The 16,547-nt window shown below is 42.5% G+C and overlaps 1 protein-coding gene across 7 annotated transcripts in view; it reads left to right on the forward strand.

The window, feature by feature from the left end:
• Positions 1-16,547, forward strand: part of LOC131683704 (RIMS-binding protein 2) — a 331,371-nt gene that overhangs the window by 136,791 nt on the left and 178,033 nt on the right. For 6 of the 7 annotated variants that reach the window (XM_058965931.1, XM_058965934.1, XM_058965935.1 and 3 more), the window contains 2 exons: positions 10,552-10,896; positions 11,303-11,767. The exons of the other annotated variant lie outside the window; for it this stretch is intronic. In XM_058965931.1, the coding sequence (XP_058821914.1) occupies positions 10,552-10,896; positions 11,303-11,767 (810 nt within the window). The remainder of the gene's footprint in view (positions 1-10,551; positions 10,897-11,302; positions 11,768-16,547) is intronic. 7 annotated transcript variants of the gene reach the window in all.

The following is a 16,547-nucleotide window of genomic DNA, read 5'->3' on the forward strand; positions in this document are numbered from 1 at the left end:
CCGAGGTCAGTTCAGCGATTCTGGTGAAGCAGGGTATTCGGTGCACTGGTGCGTTGATGACCCGCGACTAGTGGTATCTCGTTGCTATCTACTTAGTCTAGTCCCCAGCGGTGAATCTAGCTTGCGCTGACGGAGAGTTCCCTGGCGAAAAAAGTTCTCCCAATATCGATTCATCTTTGGTTTTCGCTATTTTTCTATCGGAACAACCGGTGGGGTGTCGTGGTCGGTCTGGCGAATCCGCATGGAGCGTGACGTCCGGTTCGCTGGCGTTTCGACGACTCATACCCGATGCCCTGTTGCAGTCTATTCGACTAGTCCTCGGCGGTGGATCTAGCTTATACATGCGGAGAGTTCCATGGCGGTGATTGCTCTCCCGAAACCGTTGTTCGATGTCCATTCCGCTGTAAGACGGTCATGATAGATATCACACTGGGTTGCTGCGGACCCCCACAGATAAACATCAATTTTGTGTATTATCAATATGTTATTTTCAATTTGTTAGGAAACAAGATTTGAAATTTCAATATGCACTAGGAAAATATATTTTTCTTCGCGGACTCCCAGCAATGACTTCACGGCCCTCTAGTGGCCCGCGGACCCCAGGTTGAGAATCACTGATCTACATCATATCTCTGTTTACTGCGTTCCATGTCTCTACGTCGCTTGACATTATTCGGGTTGATGTCCGATCCTCCCGTTTTAAGTAGCTCCCTGCACGTCACTTCAAACCTCGGACATTCAAAGACTCTCCTCGGACATTCAAAGACTTCAAACCTCGGACATTCAAAGACGCTCCAGGCACAGTGTTAAAGTTGCGTACCCACACCGATGAAGATACTCCTTAAGCAGCCGTGGCTCGGTAGGAGCTGTTTCAGGTGGAAGGTCATCTCTCCGTGCTTTCTATTGACCCACGTCGACAGGTTTGTATGAGCCGGTAGGTCCACTTGCCTTTCTCCGTATTATCTCATTCCTGCTGCTACGTCACCATCAAATCGATTGTCATCATCTTCCTCACGTTTCTGACGTTTCATTGATTGTAGCACTTGATATCCTCCGTCAGGGTAATGCAGATGGGGATCATCTCGGCGTCAAGGCATACTGCCTCCGGTACGCTATCGCAACTCGTACGACCAGCAGTCGAAGCGTTCTGTTCAGCTTTTCGCGGTTTCACTTGGTTTTCAGCGCCGCACCTCCACCAAGAGCCCCATATCGCAGTATCGATTACGAAACACAAGATAAAGAACCGAAATTTCGCGTGTGCATTTAACGTTGTTGTTTAAGCTCAATCAGTCGTCGATTATCACTCCCAATTGCTTCAGTGCACGCTTCACCTGCCCTTCGATGGTGATCTGTATCCGATGAACCGCTTTGCAGTTGCTGTCCAACAACAAATCCGTCTTGTAGTAAGCTATTTGCAGCTTGACCCGTTCATCCAGCACTCGATCGCATCGATTGTCTCCGTCACCGACACCTCCATTTCTTCAAGTGCCTCACCGTTAGTGACACATTGTCCACAAAACCAACGATTTTCAACGAGTTCTATCGAAACACTTTTATTTTTTATTACGAGTTTTTCATGAAAACCACAAAATGACTTTCATTGGCTTATTACGAAACAGCTTCATTCAGCAAACGAGTCGTTCGCTGTTATATACGAATATCTTTATAATATTTACGAGCACCATTCGTCAAACCGTCCACGTCAAAAGAGCAATATGGAGCCATTGTGGCTATACGTCAGATAATTGTTGTTGTCTGACTATTTAGTAGTCGTATCCGTGTCCGCCCGTTGCAGGAAGATTTCCTGAACCTCTTTCGCTTCCAGTTGATTCAGAATCTGGAGCAGTACAGAATCAGTTGAGCCGTCGCGAACTACTCGTTGATTTTGTATGAATAATTTTGAGTTTTTCTCTGCCGGAGCAATATCGGTGCTGTCAAACATCGATCCTAAAAGATCGATTGCGACCAACGAAATCGTTTGTAATATACATAAACGTTTATTAAAATAAACGAAACATTTCGAAAAATAATGTCGATAACTTTCGTGCAATGTAAACTAAATAAGTAAAATTTACGAAAGCTTTCGTTCATCAAGCGGCCATTTCTTCGTACCAAAATAAAATCGATTTGGCCACATCGATTTTTTTAAATAAAAAAACGATGTTATCAAACATCGATCCCAAAAGATCGACTGAAAACAATAAGAGGCTAAAAATACGAAAACTTTTCTAAGATAAACGAAAAGATTTCGTGCGACCAATGAAATCGTTCGTAATATATACAAACGTTTATTAAAATAAACAAAACATTTCATTTCATTCACGAAAAATAATGTCGTTATCAACGATAACATTCGTGCAGTGTACATTAAATGTGTACAATTTACGAAAGCTTTCGTTCACCATACGGCCATTCTTGTTCATGAAATGAACGAAACTTACTATTTACAATGCACGAAAATACTTCGTTGCAGAAAACGACGAATGAATTCGTGCATTGGATGATTCATTATATTCACGAATTTATATTATCAGTGCATCGTACATCCCATTCCAAAGTGTTGGACAGAAAATGGAGCCCTGAGTAACACCCGCTGCGACTCGCGTTGCCTTCTGCCTTTTTGTTCGTCTGGTACAGCAGTGTTCTACTCTGGAAGTAGCTCTTCAGGATCTGGCTCATTCTTTTATGCCACGCTGCGGCATTGGTCTATACGAGCCTGGATGGCCCGGTGACTTCCCTGACTTTGGCAGCAACATCAGCTTCTGCACCTTCCTCATTTCGGGGATTAGCATCGTCTAAAGACTTCAGCAGTAGCATCCTGAACATGTCCAGATATGCCAGGATCGCAGCTTTCAGCGCCACGGTTGGTATTCCATCCGGACCGGGGGTTTTCTTTGATTTTAGTCACATCGACGCGTCTTTGAGCTCGTCGTTAGTCACTTGCCATTCGACTGTGTTACCTGCTCCTTCTTCGGCGTACGGTGTCGGTGACCAGGTTGTTGAATCGTGATTCGGGAAGAGACCCTCAACGATTATCTTTAGCTTACCCGGGCATATTTCAGCTGGAGTCGACGGACCCTCGTCTTCGTTATGTCGACTCAGTACGCATCCCCCAGGGATTGGCGTTTATTTCTCAGCACAGCTACTTATGGCAATTGGCTTGCTAAGCTTGATCTCCTGTTTTAAAGAGTTCTTCTATATACATCGCTTGCGCTCCTCTCTCACTCTCCGATCTTGCGCTCTGAGCCCGCCATCTGGCTCTAAGACAAACAGCGTGTAGCGTACTGAGTTGCTCATTTAACCAGTAAGCTGCACGCCGTCTACTGCATGGCTGCATGGTTTTCGTGACATTGTAACGTCACAAGCCGTCACAATCCTTCTTGTTAGGCGTCAGCCGTATCAACGTACTTGATTCCGTTGTTCGCCGAAGTAATTCAACAAAGAGGTTTTCGTTAAAGGCTTTCGTCTTCCACTTTAGCTTGCTGCCCGTCCTTCTTCGTGCTGCAGCAGGGTTCCATTGACCAATGCGGTAGCGAATCGCCTGGTGGTCGCTAAGGGGATACATCTCGCACACTCTCCAGTCCATGTTCGCCATCAGTCAAGGACAACAGAATGTGGCGAAATTTTTCTCGGTACCGATATCCGTTTCGAAAACCATTAAGCTACTAGCTCCTCGCTTCGCCGCGATCTACTTATTATAGTCCTCGGCGGTTGAGCTAGCCTCCACAACTTGCCGACAGATAGGTGCCGAGTCTGCAGTCAATTTTCACTACAAGGAAATATTTTCACAAGATAACTTTTGCAAATGAAACTTTGAGAACTTTATTTAAAATATTAGGCATATTTTTGTTTAACATATTCAATTTTTTCAAATTTCTCCAAAATTTTTCGGGGGGGGTTTCGTCCCCAAAACCCCCCCCCCCCCGCTACTACGCCACTGGAAAAGCTATTTCGAGAGAAAGGATGGCAAAAGGATAACTCCAAGGAGCGAAAAAGGCTTCGTTAAATAGATGATTTTCTTTTTTTAGATAACAAAACGTAATGTGCGACGTGCTTGGTGCTATGGCCACCTAGCATATAAACCTTTTCAGGCTTGATGATGCAATGGGTTCGGATTTAGGATTTGGGTACATAGGTCCAAAATCTGCAATAGTTCGGATTTAGTTAACTGCAGCTTATTTTGTAAAACGTTTCTTACAGAAACTTTATTCTGGTGGTAGAGGATTATATTATTTCACAGTTATCGAGCCGCGATCAGGATCGATTATAACTATAAATCATTATTAAAATAATTAATAATTTTTATTGCAAATGTGCTGTACACACATTACTTACTCACTTGGGTAGATTTCCAACCCCGCTCATAGCGTTAGAATTTTTTCTAACCCGAAAAGGAGATGAATGACCCCCCTAATTGAAACAAAAAAAGATCAGGATGAAATGCTTGGAACGAGCATTAAACATAAATGAGAGCTTTTCGTTGATTCACAGATTTGCAATTCTGAGCGCTTCTGATTAATTTTCTTTATCAAAAAAGGAAATTTTTAGTAAAAAATGCATAAAAAATATGAAGCTAAGCTTTCGGTTTACCGAATTTGAATTTCCGGGACTTTCATTTAACTGCATTAAATTTTGTATACGTGCCTAAAGCCAAAGAAAGCTTGTTTGTCTTAAACTGTTTCTCACTTCTAACAGTTTTGTAGGTCATCGTCAAGTTCGGTTTGGCGGTGGTCAAATATTTCTAGCTCTGGTATTTCGGGAGGGTTATTGTACTCAGGCACCTCCTGCACGTTGTTTACGAATATTAATCCATAGGTTTTTTTGCGTAATGGCAGGATGCAAAATGCGCTAAAACAGCATAAAAAACGTGTTTTATGTTCAATATTGGCCCGAATAAAGTTAGTTATTTAAATGACAAGTTTTTAAATTATACGCAAATTGCATTTGTAATAACTTAGTACACTGTGGGCTTTGCATAAAAACCAGGCCAAAATATTTCAATTTGCTGATACAGAGGAGAACACAGTTTTTTTCGAGTCATTTTATTGCTATAGTATTTCTATAGGCACTCAGTTTCATTTTTATGCGGGGAATGCGTTCCGTACTAAAACGCTGGTAATCTGGAAAAATCTTGATATATGTAGCAATAGAACAATAAATAAGAAAAACGTGTAAAAGTAAACAAATCAAAAAGCGGTAAACAACGGTTTCACCAAGATGATCATTAGAGTGAGACATGTTTATATGAAAAAAAGTGAAATTTTGCCCCGAGTAACATTTTGGGTCTCATTTACCTTCGGCACCGTGTCATAACGTCCGAGGTCATAACGTCCGAAGGGTGATGCGTCATAACGTCCGGAACATTTTGACGCATCAGGTTGCGTCATAACATCCTAAAACGGATTTGTGTCATTATGTCCCGGACGTTATGACGCACATTCATTTTCGGATCTTATGACGCACCCCTTGTGCGTTGTAATATCCCGGACGTTATAACGCACATTAGATTTCGGATCTTATGTCGCAGTAGATACCCTGGACACTGTGACGCACTTATAGGTTCGTTATATATTGTGACGCATAAGAATTGCGTCATAATGTCCTAGGTCATATTGTCCCAAAATAATGGGCGTCGTAATGTCCGGGACATTGTGACGCTCGATGGTGCGTCATATTTATTTATTTATTAACAGATTAAGGCCGAAGTGGCCTGTGCCGTATACAAAAGATTCCTCCATTCCACTCGGTCCATGGCCGCGCGTCGCCAGCCACGCAGTCTGCGAAGGGTCCGCAAATCGTCTTCCACCTGGTCGATCCATCGTGCTCGCTGCGCGCCACGTCTTCTTGTACCGGTCGGATTGCAATTGAGAACCGTTTTCACCGGGCTATTGTCCGACATTCTGGCTACGTGCCCGGCCCACCGTAGTCGTCCGATTTTCGCGGTATGACAGATGGGCGGCTCCCCCAACAGCTGATGCAACTCATGGTTCATTCACCGTCTCCATGTGCCGTCTTCCATCTGCATTCCACCGTAGATGGTACGCAGCACTTTCCGTTCGAAGACACCAAGTGCGCGTTGGTCCTCCACGAGCATGGTCCAGGTCTCGTGCCCGTAGAGAACTACCGGTCTAATCAGCGTCTTGTAGATGGTCAACTTCGTACGACGGCGAATTCTGTTCGACCGAAGTGTCTTGCGGAGGCCAAAGTAAGCACGATTTCTCTCTGCTGGTATCATTGTCGGCAGTCACCAGTGAGCCCAAGTACACGAACTCTTCAGCCACCTCGATTTCGTCGCCACCGATGCAAACTTGAAGCGGGCGGTTCTCATTCTCTTCTCGTGAACCTCTTCCTATCATGTACTTTGTCTTCGATGGTGCGTCATAAGGTCCTAAAATAAATATACGTCATAAAGTCCCCAATCATTCTAGTGTTACAACGCCCGAAAGTAGTCCTGCGCCATAGTGTCCGGGATCCTATGATGCACATTGATACTAGGATGTTATGACGCAGAGGGATTGGACTCAGCTATACGGCATAGCCGCATTAAGCTAGCTTCGCCAAAAGCCTTACTTTCGTGAGCACAATAACCATACGAGCAAGGTTAGCAGGTACAACTTATTTTCAAACTTATTAATGAATTATTAAAATTTTCGCTTTCCGCCCCTTTTTTAAGATTCTACAACACTAAACTAGCATATTTTTTTAAAGAAAAACATGTTTTGCGCTTGCAAGGGAAGAACTATCTGAAGTAAACATTTACCTCATAATATTCGGAAACGGGTGTGCGTCATGCGTTCCCGCACTTTATAACGCATATTTCTTTTCGGATCTTATGACGCACACCTTGTGCGTCACAATGTCCCGGACGTTATGACGCACGTTCGTTTTCGGATCTTATGTCGCAGTTGATTTCGTGGACACTGTGACGCACATATAGTTTCGGATATTATGACGCATAAGAACTGCGTCATAATGTCCCAATGCTGTATGACTTCGGACGTTATGACGCAGTGTCTGTGCGTCAAAATATCTAAAACAATCAGTGCGTCATATTCTCCCAGACTTTATGACGCAATTCCTCTGCTTCATAACATCTCAATATCAGGGTGCGTCATGCGATCCCGGACATTATGACACAGGACTATATCGGACGTTGTGACACAAAAATAACTTCGGATGTTATGACGCATTCTTGCTTTCGGATATTATGACACACTCTCGTACGTCATAATGCCCCGCACGGTATGACGCTCACTGTTTTGGGACATTATGACGCAGTACCTGTGCGTCATAATATCCGACACTATAAGTGCGTCACAGTGTCCTACATGTCCATTGCGACATACGATCCGAAAACGACAGTGCGTCATAACATCCGGGACATTATAACGCACAACGAGTACGCCAGCCATAACATCCGAAAACGGATATGCGTCTTAAGGTATCGGACTTTATGACGCACATTTATTTTCGGATTCTATGACGCACCTCTTGTGCGTAACAATGTCCGAGACGTTATGACGCACCCCCTTTTGGGACCTTATGACCAGGGACTTTATGACGCAATACCACTGCGCCATAATATCCCAATATCAGTGTGCGTCATAATGTCCCGGGCGTTATGACGCAGCACCTCTTTCAGACGCTGTGACACAACAATGTGCGTCATAATGTCCCGGGCGTTATGACGCAGCACCTCTTTCAGACGCTGTGACACAACAATGGTTTCGAATCTTTTAACGCATTATTGGTTTCGGATGTTATGACGCACCCTTGTGCGTCATAATGTCCCGGACGTTATGACGCACCACCCTTCGGACGTTATGAAATGGTGCATGTAGCTTCCGGAACAACTCTGCAAATTTTTAGCTTGATCGGTGAAGCTATATTTTTACGCCCACGGTTTCGGGATTTCGTATGGGGAAATCGTCCTTTGCAAAAGAATTCCTCCAAGAGTCGCCCGTTACCTAATAAAAATTAATAGGCAGTGCTGCCAACTCTGCGATTTTTTCAGTTAAATATTAAAAGTTAATTTATCTCTCAATACATGTATTTTAATTTTGAAAATTCTAATGCCATCGTGTTCCTCAGACATTTTTACATAAAAAACAATTATAATCTCAATATAATTTGAGAAGACCCTGAGTTACGTCGTTTTGAAGGGAAAAATCGCAATTTACCATATAAAATCGCAAGCGCCCAGCACTAAAAAACCAACCTGAGTATTCTGAGTTCAAACATGATTTTCCGTGAAGCATACGAGAAAGGCTGAAAAACTACGTTTTTGGTTTGCTTCTAGCAGATCAGGGTCGATTTTTATGACCGATTGAAGATTTTCTCAATTTTTACCAATAAAAATGGATTTTTATATGAAAAAATGCGAGTTTTCCCTTTCGTATCTCAGGCTGCGCTCAAATTATATTGAGATTATAAGTGTTTTTGTTTCCACGTTTAGTCACCGTTCATGAATGTTGTCAACCAAAAAAAGTGTTTTTTATGTAAAAATGTTTAAGGAACACGATGGAATAAGAATTTTTAACCCTTTCATGCCCAACTTTTTTCTAGTGCATGTAGGGTTTCAAAACTGTTTTTCCTTTAAAACGGTGAGGTCAAGAAACACGAAAAGTCTATTTTCATAAAAATGGGTGCTTCAATGGCAGTGCTAGAAGCTGGTCAATTTTTACCTTATAATGCCCAATACAATTCTCCCAGAATAATTACAATTGTCCAATTACGTGGAAAACGTAGCCAACGACAGTCTAAATTGATAAGTTTGATCAATTTTCAATAATATTGCACCATAACGAAGATATATGAAAAAAACATTTTCCGTCGTCAACGTAAACTGTCCATGGCAGCACTGCCTCATCGGAATCCAATCAGACTAATTGCAATGAATTCAGTTCTAAAGCTGATCCATATAACTGTTATTACTGAAATTAAGGGCAATAATCATTTTAATGAGCCTTACTTGTTTTTGTGAGCAAATCTCGCCTCAATCAAAAGTTATAGCTGTTTAAAAACGTTGTTGTCCACAAACAACATGGGCATGAATGGGTTATAATAAAAATATATGTATTGAGTGTAAAATTAACTTTTAATATTTAACTGAAAAAATCACATAGTTGGCAGCACTGCCGCCAGAATTAATATTTTTTAGACTCCTTGAATAATCTTCAAAGGCCGTCTTGCGGTATGATTCTAGAGTAAAAGAAAATCAAGAGTTTTTGTAATTTGTCAAAACGGGGGGTGCTCCCATGACCCGAGGGGTGGTTCAATAGACACAAAAAATTGGGTTTTTATATATTGGCCCTAGATGAACAATCCCTCCAAATTTGGTTCAAATCCGTAAAGGTCTGTTGCATCTTTTTTGATCACTTCGCGTGGAATGACCCATATATTGTTCTGTAGAAAATTATCATGCCAATGTGTTCCTTAGCCATGTTTACACATAAACACATGTGAAACGTCAATATAACTTAAGCCAGTCCCAACATACACGTGACGTGATTTGACGCAGTAAAACTCCAAATTTCTCATCACGTTTCTCGATATATCTCAGTAACCAAGCAGAATTTTACAATTCTGACAACCTAACTTTGTAGAGATTTTTCAGACAAGTAATGTGGCATATCTAACTCAGTTTACCCCAAAATGGGGTTTGTCATAAAATAGCACAACAGCGACGATATCTGCTTATCGAGAAATTTCTTTTATTCTTTTGGGAGTTCCTTATTGTTTATCTTCTCTGCATCGTTATTTTTATAATACCTAATGTTACCTCTTCCCCAATCCTTCCCATCCGATAAATGGTGAAAAGACAAACCAAGGCAAGGTACAAATCATGGGGAACGTGTCATTTGAGCCAGTCGCTAATGATTCCTGATTCCTGAAGAATCATAACATGCTCACTTCACAACGCCTTTTGTGAATACTGTACTATTTTTTTAAACGTATGACCAATTGTTTTGGCAGAGTGAGTAAACTGTACCTTTTCCGTTGGCAGTGTTTGCTCTAGGGCCAATCTATTAGACAAGTATAGCTCAGATCGCATGTACAATTGCCAGACATCATCTTTTGCTTCTATCCCAATTTATCTAGCTTTTTTTACTAACTTTACGCAATTGGTGGCGGCGATTCGTAACAATGAGGATCGTCAAAGTGATTTCGTATATTTCTTATTATATTTGTTTCTAGTATGTCATAGAATAGCAATTATATAGTGTAGAAAATAGTGTACAAAATTGTTGATGTAAGTATGTCTAATACCCGTAGTAGAAAATGTCTACAATATTCATGCTTCGCTTGAACGCTTTCGCATGGAATTCATTGTCTCTCGATCTGTTCTGTAAATAGCTTCAATTTCCTATGGCTGATTGCCCTTCGATCAGCTTCTGCCTTAATGTTGCTCGTTGGTAGGCAAGCCTGCAGAAAGAAAAATCAAAATTTCGAACTACAATAACCCCGCTATCAAATCGACTATATCATTAAAATCGAACCATCCACTGTCTTTTCCGTTTTGCGCTAATCCGGAACTTGCCACACATCCAGGCCGCTCTTGAAACAGTCAGATGCGAAGAGCTGCAGCTAGAACTATCGGCGGCCCTAAAATCCCGTCCCGGCCGAACACCGGCCAGTTCCAGTTCCGGGGGCATCGGAAGCCTCAATAGCACAATCACAAGCAATTCATCGGCCATGGTCAACAGCATCGGCGGGCTGGGCATGGTTGGAAATTCGACGTCACTGGGAACGTCCTCCGCCCTGAGCGGTATTGGTGGTGGTGGTGGTAGTGGTGGAGGTGGGGGAGGAGGTGGAGGCGGTACTGTCACCTGGGCACCAACTCCGACCCAGCAGCAAGGAACCGAAATAGATAGGATTATGGCGAAGATTGAACAGGCACGTTTACAAATTGCTAATGTATGTGTGTGTTTGTTACGCTAGAAAACAAAATTGTTTTTTTTTTTTGGTTTTCATTGGGACTTGATATAATTTGTATGTATTGAGCCGTAAGATCGAATGAGATATTTTCGTTTTATTGATGGAAATAGTTAGGATTGTTCATAGACAAAGCAATATGTGTTTAGAGAAACAAAATAATAATTTAAAATTGGAATTTAATCCGAAATTTACCTGTCATAGTCATTCGAGTTTTCGATGGTAGCTATAGAATAGTTCAATAAGTGGACAAATATATAGCACACAATACATAGAAGTTTGTCGAATGATCTGTTTTAATTTTATTTCATTGATTTTGGATGTACTTTTTTGTTTTCAAAACTGATTCATGTCCTAATCATTTTAGGACAATCGTATATTGGCCGAGTTAGAGCACCCACGAACGACTGGACCAATAATGTCATCATCGATGGGATCTGGTCTCTCGAGTACTGGTCTAGGCCTGTCTCAGCATCAGCCCCACCTCCAGACAACTAGTTTAACGTCTCACATGAACAGCACATCGATACTCGGTGGGATGAGTGGACTAACCAACAGTGTTGGGACCGGTGTTCCCAACTCAATGGGGTTCAATTCGATAGGAATCAGCTCAATTGGTACAGCAGGTGTTAGCTCCATGACGGCCGGAGTTAATTCCATGCACGTTTCGTCGGTTGGAGTTACCTCTAGCGCCAGCAGCCACGCGTTGACCGACGGACAGTATAGCGCACTTACATCATCAACAGGAAACTCGAATCCTTACTCAGCAGCTAATGTTTCACCACTGCCAAGTCGGGCGAATCCTCTGGGCACTATGCCACCCTTATGTCAGGTGCCGATCTTTTAATTTACTCTAAAAATCATGATTTTCCACCTCATCATCGTCACCCTTAGCATCAACATCATCATCATCATTATCATAATCATGGTCATCATTCTTGCCACGTGTATCATCATCATTATCCTTGCAGGCATTATCTTCATTACACCCCCTTAATAGTTCCTCATTCAGCGTTAATCGAAAAACACTTTAAATTTTCTTCCAAACTCATCCTAGTTGCATTTTCACACATTTTCCCTCATTTATCTTCATCTCGGCATCTGCAGAGCAGGAAGCTCATTAATCATTCATCCTTCTAATCAATATTCAATTCCATCACGTAACTCACTATCAGAGGACAGGGAGAAAACAGCTACTCTTTGCCTATCTGACTCTTTCAACAGACAAAATTGAAAACTGACAAAGCAATTCAATTTTTAAATTGGTCCCATGTTGAACACGGTAAAGCACATATTAAGTCGAAAACACTCTTGAAAATTTGGTTTAAAAATATCCCATGTAGCAATCCCAGGTTTTTCACCGTGCAGATTGGTTGAGTTAGAAAACAGTATCACTAAATTGCACTGTATATTATACTATATTCATAGTAGAGTAGTATTGGTATTGATTTTATCTTTGTTTGGGTAGATCTCAGTATTCAGTTCTATAACACAAATGCATGAAGTAGGTTATAAAATATAACCAGTAACTATTGAATTCACAAGGTAGTTATTTGGAGTTACATACAGTTATATTATCTATACGCGATATCTTAAATTCTGTTTTATTAAACTCACTTACCCTTTTTATGAGGCATGTTCGCGGATTCCCAGCAAGATGAAAAATACCTCTAGTAATAGATGCTGGAAAGATGTGAAGAAACGGATTAACCACAGATTAAATGTTACCTTACCTTCCCGTTCAGGCTAGAGCCTTGTTGTCTCTTGCTGTATGCAGAAGCCGTCTCCACTCCACTCGGTCTATTGCTACTTGTCGCCAGCCTCGCAGTCTTCGAAGGGTCCGCAGGTCGTCCTCTATCTGGTCGGCTCTCATGTATTTTGTCTTCGAAACGTTGATGTCAAGTCTAATCCTGCTGGCTTCAGCTTTCAGTCTGATGTATGTTGCCGACATCGCCTCAATGTTCCGTGCCATTATGACAATGTCGTCGGCGAAGCCAAGAAGCTGGACGGATTTCCTGAAGATCATGCCACTCGTGTCTATCCCCGCTCTCCTTATTGCATCTTCTTACGCAACGTTGAACAGCAGGCACAATAGACCATCACCTTGCCGTAACCCTCTTCGAGATTCAAAGGGACTCGAGAGTGTCCCTGATAGTGTGGAACAACGCACATCACCCGGTCCATCGTCGCTTTGACTAATCGTGTTTGCTTATCCGAAAAACCGTACTCGTGCATTATCTGCCATAGCTGATCTCGATCGATTGTGTCATACGCCGATTTAAAATCGATGAACAAATTATGTGTGGGCACGTTGTATTCGCGGCACTTCTGCAGAACCTACCGAATCGCGAATATTTGGTCCATGGTGGCGCGGGAACCCATGAATCCTGCTCGGTAGTGCCCCACGAACTCCCTTGCAAATGGTGACAATCGGCGGCAAAGAATTTGGGAGTGGACTTTGTATGCGGTGCTAAGTAGTGTGATCGCGCGGTAGTTGCAGCAATCCAACTTGTCACCCTTTTTATAGATTGGGCAAACGACACCCTCCGTTCACTCCTCCGGAAGAATCTCCTCCTCCCAAATTTTGGCGATTACCCAGTGCAGCACTCTAGCCGTATTCTAATAGCTAATAGCTCGCTGGGTAGTTGATCTACACCGGCAGCTTTGTTGTTTTGCAGCCGACCGATCTCCTCCTTGACTTCTTGGAGATCAGTGGCCGGCAGCCTATCGTCTTCAGCGCGTGCTCCAAGATCCGTTGTCATACCGCCTTCGTCCTCTGCTGTTTCACCGTTGAGGTGCTCGTCATAGTACTACTTTACGTTCGTAAAAAGGTTGCCGTCTAAGTCCCTGCACATATCGGCTTGCGGAACTGTTCAGCTTCTCGTAGAACTTCCGTGTGTCGTTTACGCTCTACAGTTGCTCCATCACTTCGCGATCTCGTTCCTCCTGTTGGCGCTTCTTTCTCCGGAGGACCGAGGATTGCCTGTTCCGTGCTTGTTTGTATCGCTCCACATTCTGTCTCGTTCCGTGCTGCAGTACCTCGCCCGTGCTGCAATCTTCTCCTCTATTAACTGCTTACATTCGTCATCGAACCAGTCGTTTCCTCGATTCGGAATCGCTGTACCTAGTGTCACTATAGCAAATTCAATGTGCCTTTTCAGAATAACGGAGATGAACACGTCGGGTCCCGGATTGGTGGGTAACCTAAGCCGAGAGGAAGCTCTGGTAATCATCGTTGCATCAACGTCGATAGCACCCAGAGTTTGACTCACAAGTGGAGCTCTGCTAGCACCGAGTTCGATTTGCTCAATAGTTAGTGCCCCTTGATGTAGTAGCTGTATTACCATTGAGAATCATAGACGACGGCAGTTCAGATTCCCTGCGCTGCTCATTCACATATTTCCAGAAACGTTTAGGATGCGACTTCAGATTACGATGATTATTTTGCTGATATTGAAAGAAATAGGGTTGACTGGCTCGTACATGCATGATTAAGATTGGCGTAATAGGCTCTGAGCGGTATTGTGCGATACTTGGTAAACTTCCGCAGAGCAGCTCTCGTAATAGACTTCAGCCGTCGCAGCGTGTTCGTTTGCCTTGAGGGGCCGGATTGTTGGTGGTGAACTTTCTTCGGAACGTGCCTATCAATAACGTACGCTAGATTGTGAATTTGAAAAAGTTTTATCCGTAGTGTGATATCTTGGAGGTCCAGAATATTTTCCCAATCGATAGTAGAAAAACGGTCAGCGATACTGCGAAGGTCAGCTTTACGAAAATCCTATGAGACGAAGTGCGGTGAAGCATCGAAATCATGCACCACAGTGCTATCAATCGTGGCGATCAATGGAGGTCACTGGTTTTAACCAGAGAAGAGGGAGCCATGACCATTGATGTGGCAGAAACCTGATCGCTAACAAAACAAAGCATGAGATGGCGGATAGCCCCATTGACAATAGAATTTAATCGCAGTAACGTGGCTGAGTTGTAGCTGTCAAGTAGACTCAGTCCACCAGGGGGCAGAATGGAAACATTTGAGTCCGAACTGGGAGGAACGAGTGCTTCCAGGCGGCCAGATAGACGCTATAAGTGCAGTGTTCTTTAATTAGCTCGGAAGCTCCACTCAAAAAGAAACCAATTTGAGAGATCTGTATCCTTCATGACCAACAAAATTACTTTTGCTGTACCGCCTATTTCGAGGTATTCTTGGGACATAGCAACATTTTCCTCTACTGTATAACCCAGAATTGATCTTGTTCATCAGAAACTGTTCTGATTTCCTGCTGAATGGCTCGAGTACCACAGACAGCGCGATTTATTGTATTATTCTCGCGACTTCAATTTGCAGTAGGTAAATCCCTCGAAAGCCGCTTTTCAGCATTTAGTATTCCGCAGCTAGTTTATTCTGCTCAAGTAGTGTTCTCCCAACGACATACTCTGTTCTGTTTCTGCCTACGATAGGATTATAGCGATGAACTTGGCTTGCCTTCTCTAATTTCAGTTTTACCGCAGATAGCGATAGCACCCTATCAACACCAGTCTACGAATGGATTAAATGCCATCAAGGAAAGTGCGGCGTGGCATAGCGGTGGTCTAACTAGCTAAGGTTGACGATCATTGTATAATCCAGTATTTTTGCAAAACTACAAAACACTGTTTTAATCAGGGTTTCACACATTTCTTGAAAAGTAGATTTTGTTTATCAATAAAAACTGCAAGAACATAAGTAATAATATAATTAGGAAAAATTTTCCTTATTTGTTGTTACCTCGGTTAATATAGAAAGGAAACAAAACTATTTCATTATGTTTTTTTAATTTTTTTTTCGTTGGCCAAGCCTTTTGTGCAGGCCGAATTCATTAGAGAATTACACGTGCATTGTGCACTCTGAAAGAAATAACTTTTTTTCATGTGCCTATTCCACCACAATTACATTTGCAGCACTAAATACACTTTCCAGTGCTACAACTGGATTACAGTGAAGTCTGCAGGAAACTGCTGCCCAAGTGGCGCCTTGGAAGCAATAGGGCTTTCAAACATGTAGCGACGATAAAACCGGTTTGCTACCATCCATCCAGTCGAGTAGAAAAAGAGTCATGATTTATTTTCCGATTTCAGCAACCGAAAAATCTTGGCACATTCCTGGCTAAATGGGGCTCGATTTGGTTGGATGCTTTCTGGCTGCAGACTGTGTGGGCAGCGACGTCGCGTAGGTGGAGCAGAAGATCGTTCGTGCTGCGGATGCGAGTCATTTGTTTAAATGGTTTTCTGCTTGAATCCACTCTTCTGAACGATGACTCTACTTGTCCGGGGGCTGACTGACTGGCTGTGACCGTCGCAGTACTTTGGCGCCTTAATATGTGGTTTTATTCCGTACATAATGTATGCGGTTAAAAAATACGTGTTTCGTAATTTTTCTTTAAACGATGATCCTGCCATCTAACGTTATATGTATAAATGTCTTCCCAATCATTAACATGTTTGCTGTTTACATTCCAATTTTGAAGATGATACAAGTTGGTTTTGTGCAGCTCTGACAAAAACTGCGAAAACTATCGTGAACGATTTTTGCTCCAGGATGAATACATGCTTTATGGTGTAGAAATTTATTATGT

This window comes from Topomyia yanbarensis, chromosome 2 (assembly GCF_030247195.1).
Source record: "Topomyia yanbarensis strain Yona2022 chromosome 2, ASM3024719v1, whole genome shotgun sequence".
In the NCBI taxonomy this organism is placed as follows: domain Eukaryota; kingdom Metazoa; phylum Arthropoda; class Insecta; order Diptera; family Culicidae; genus Topomyia; species Topomyia yanbarensis.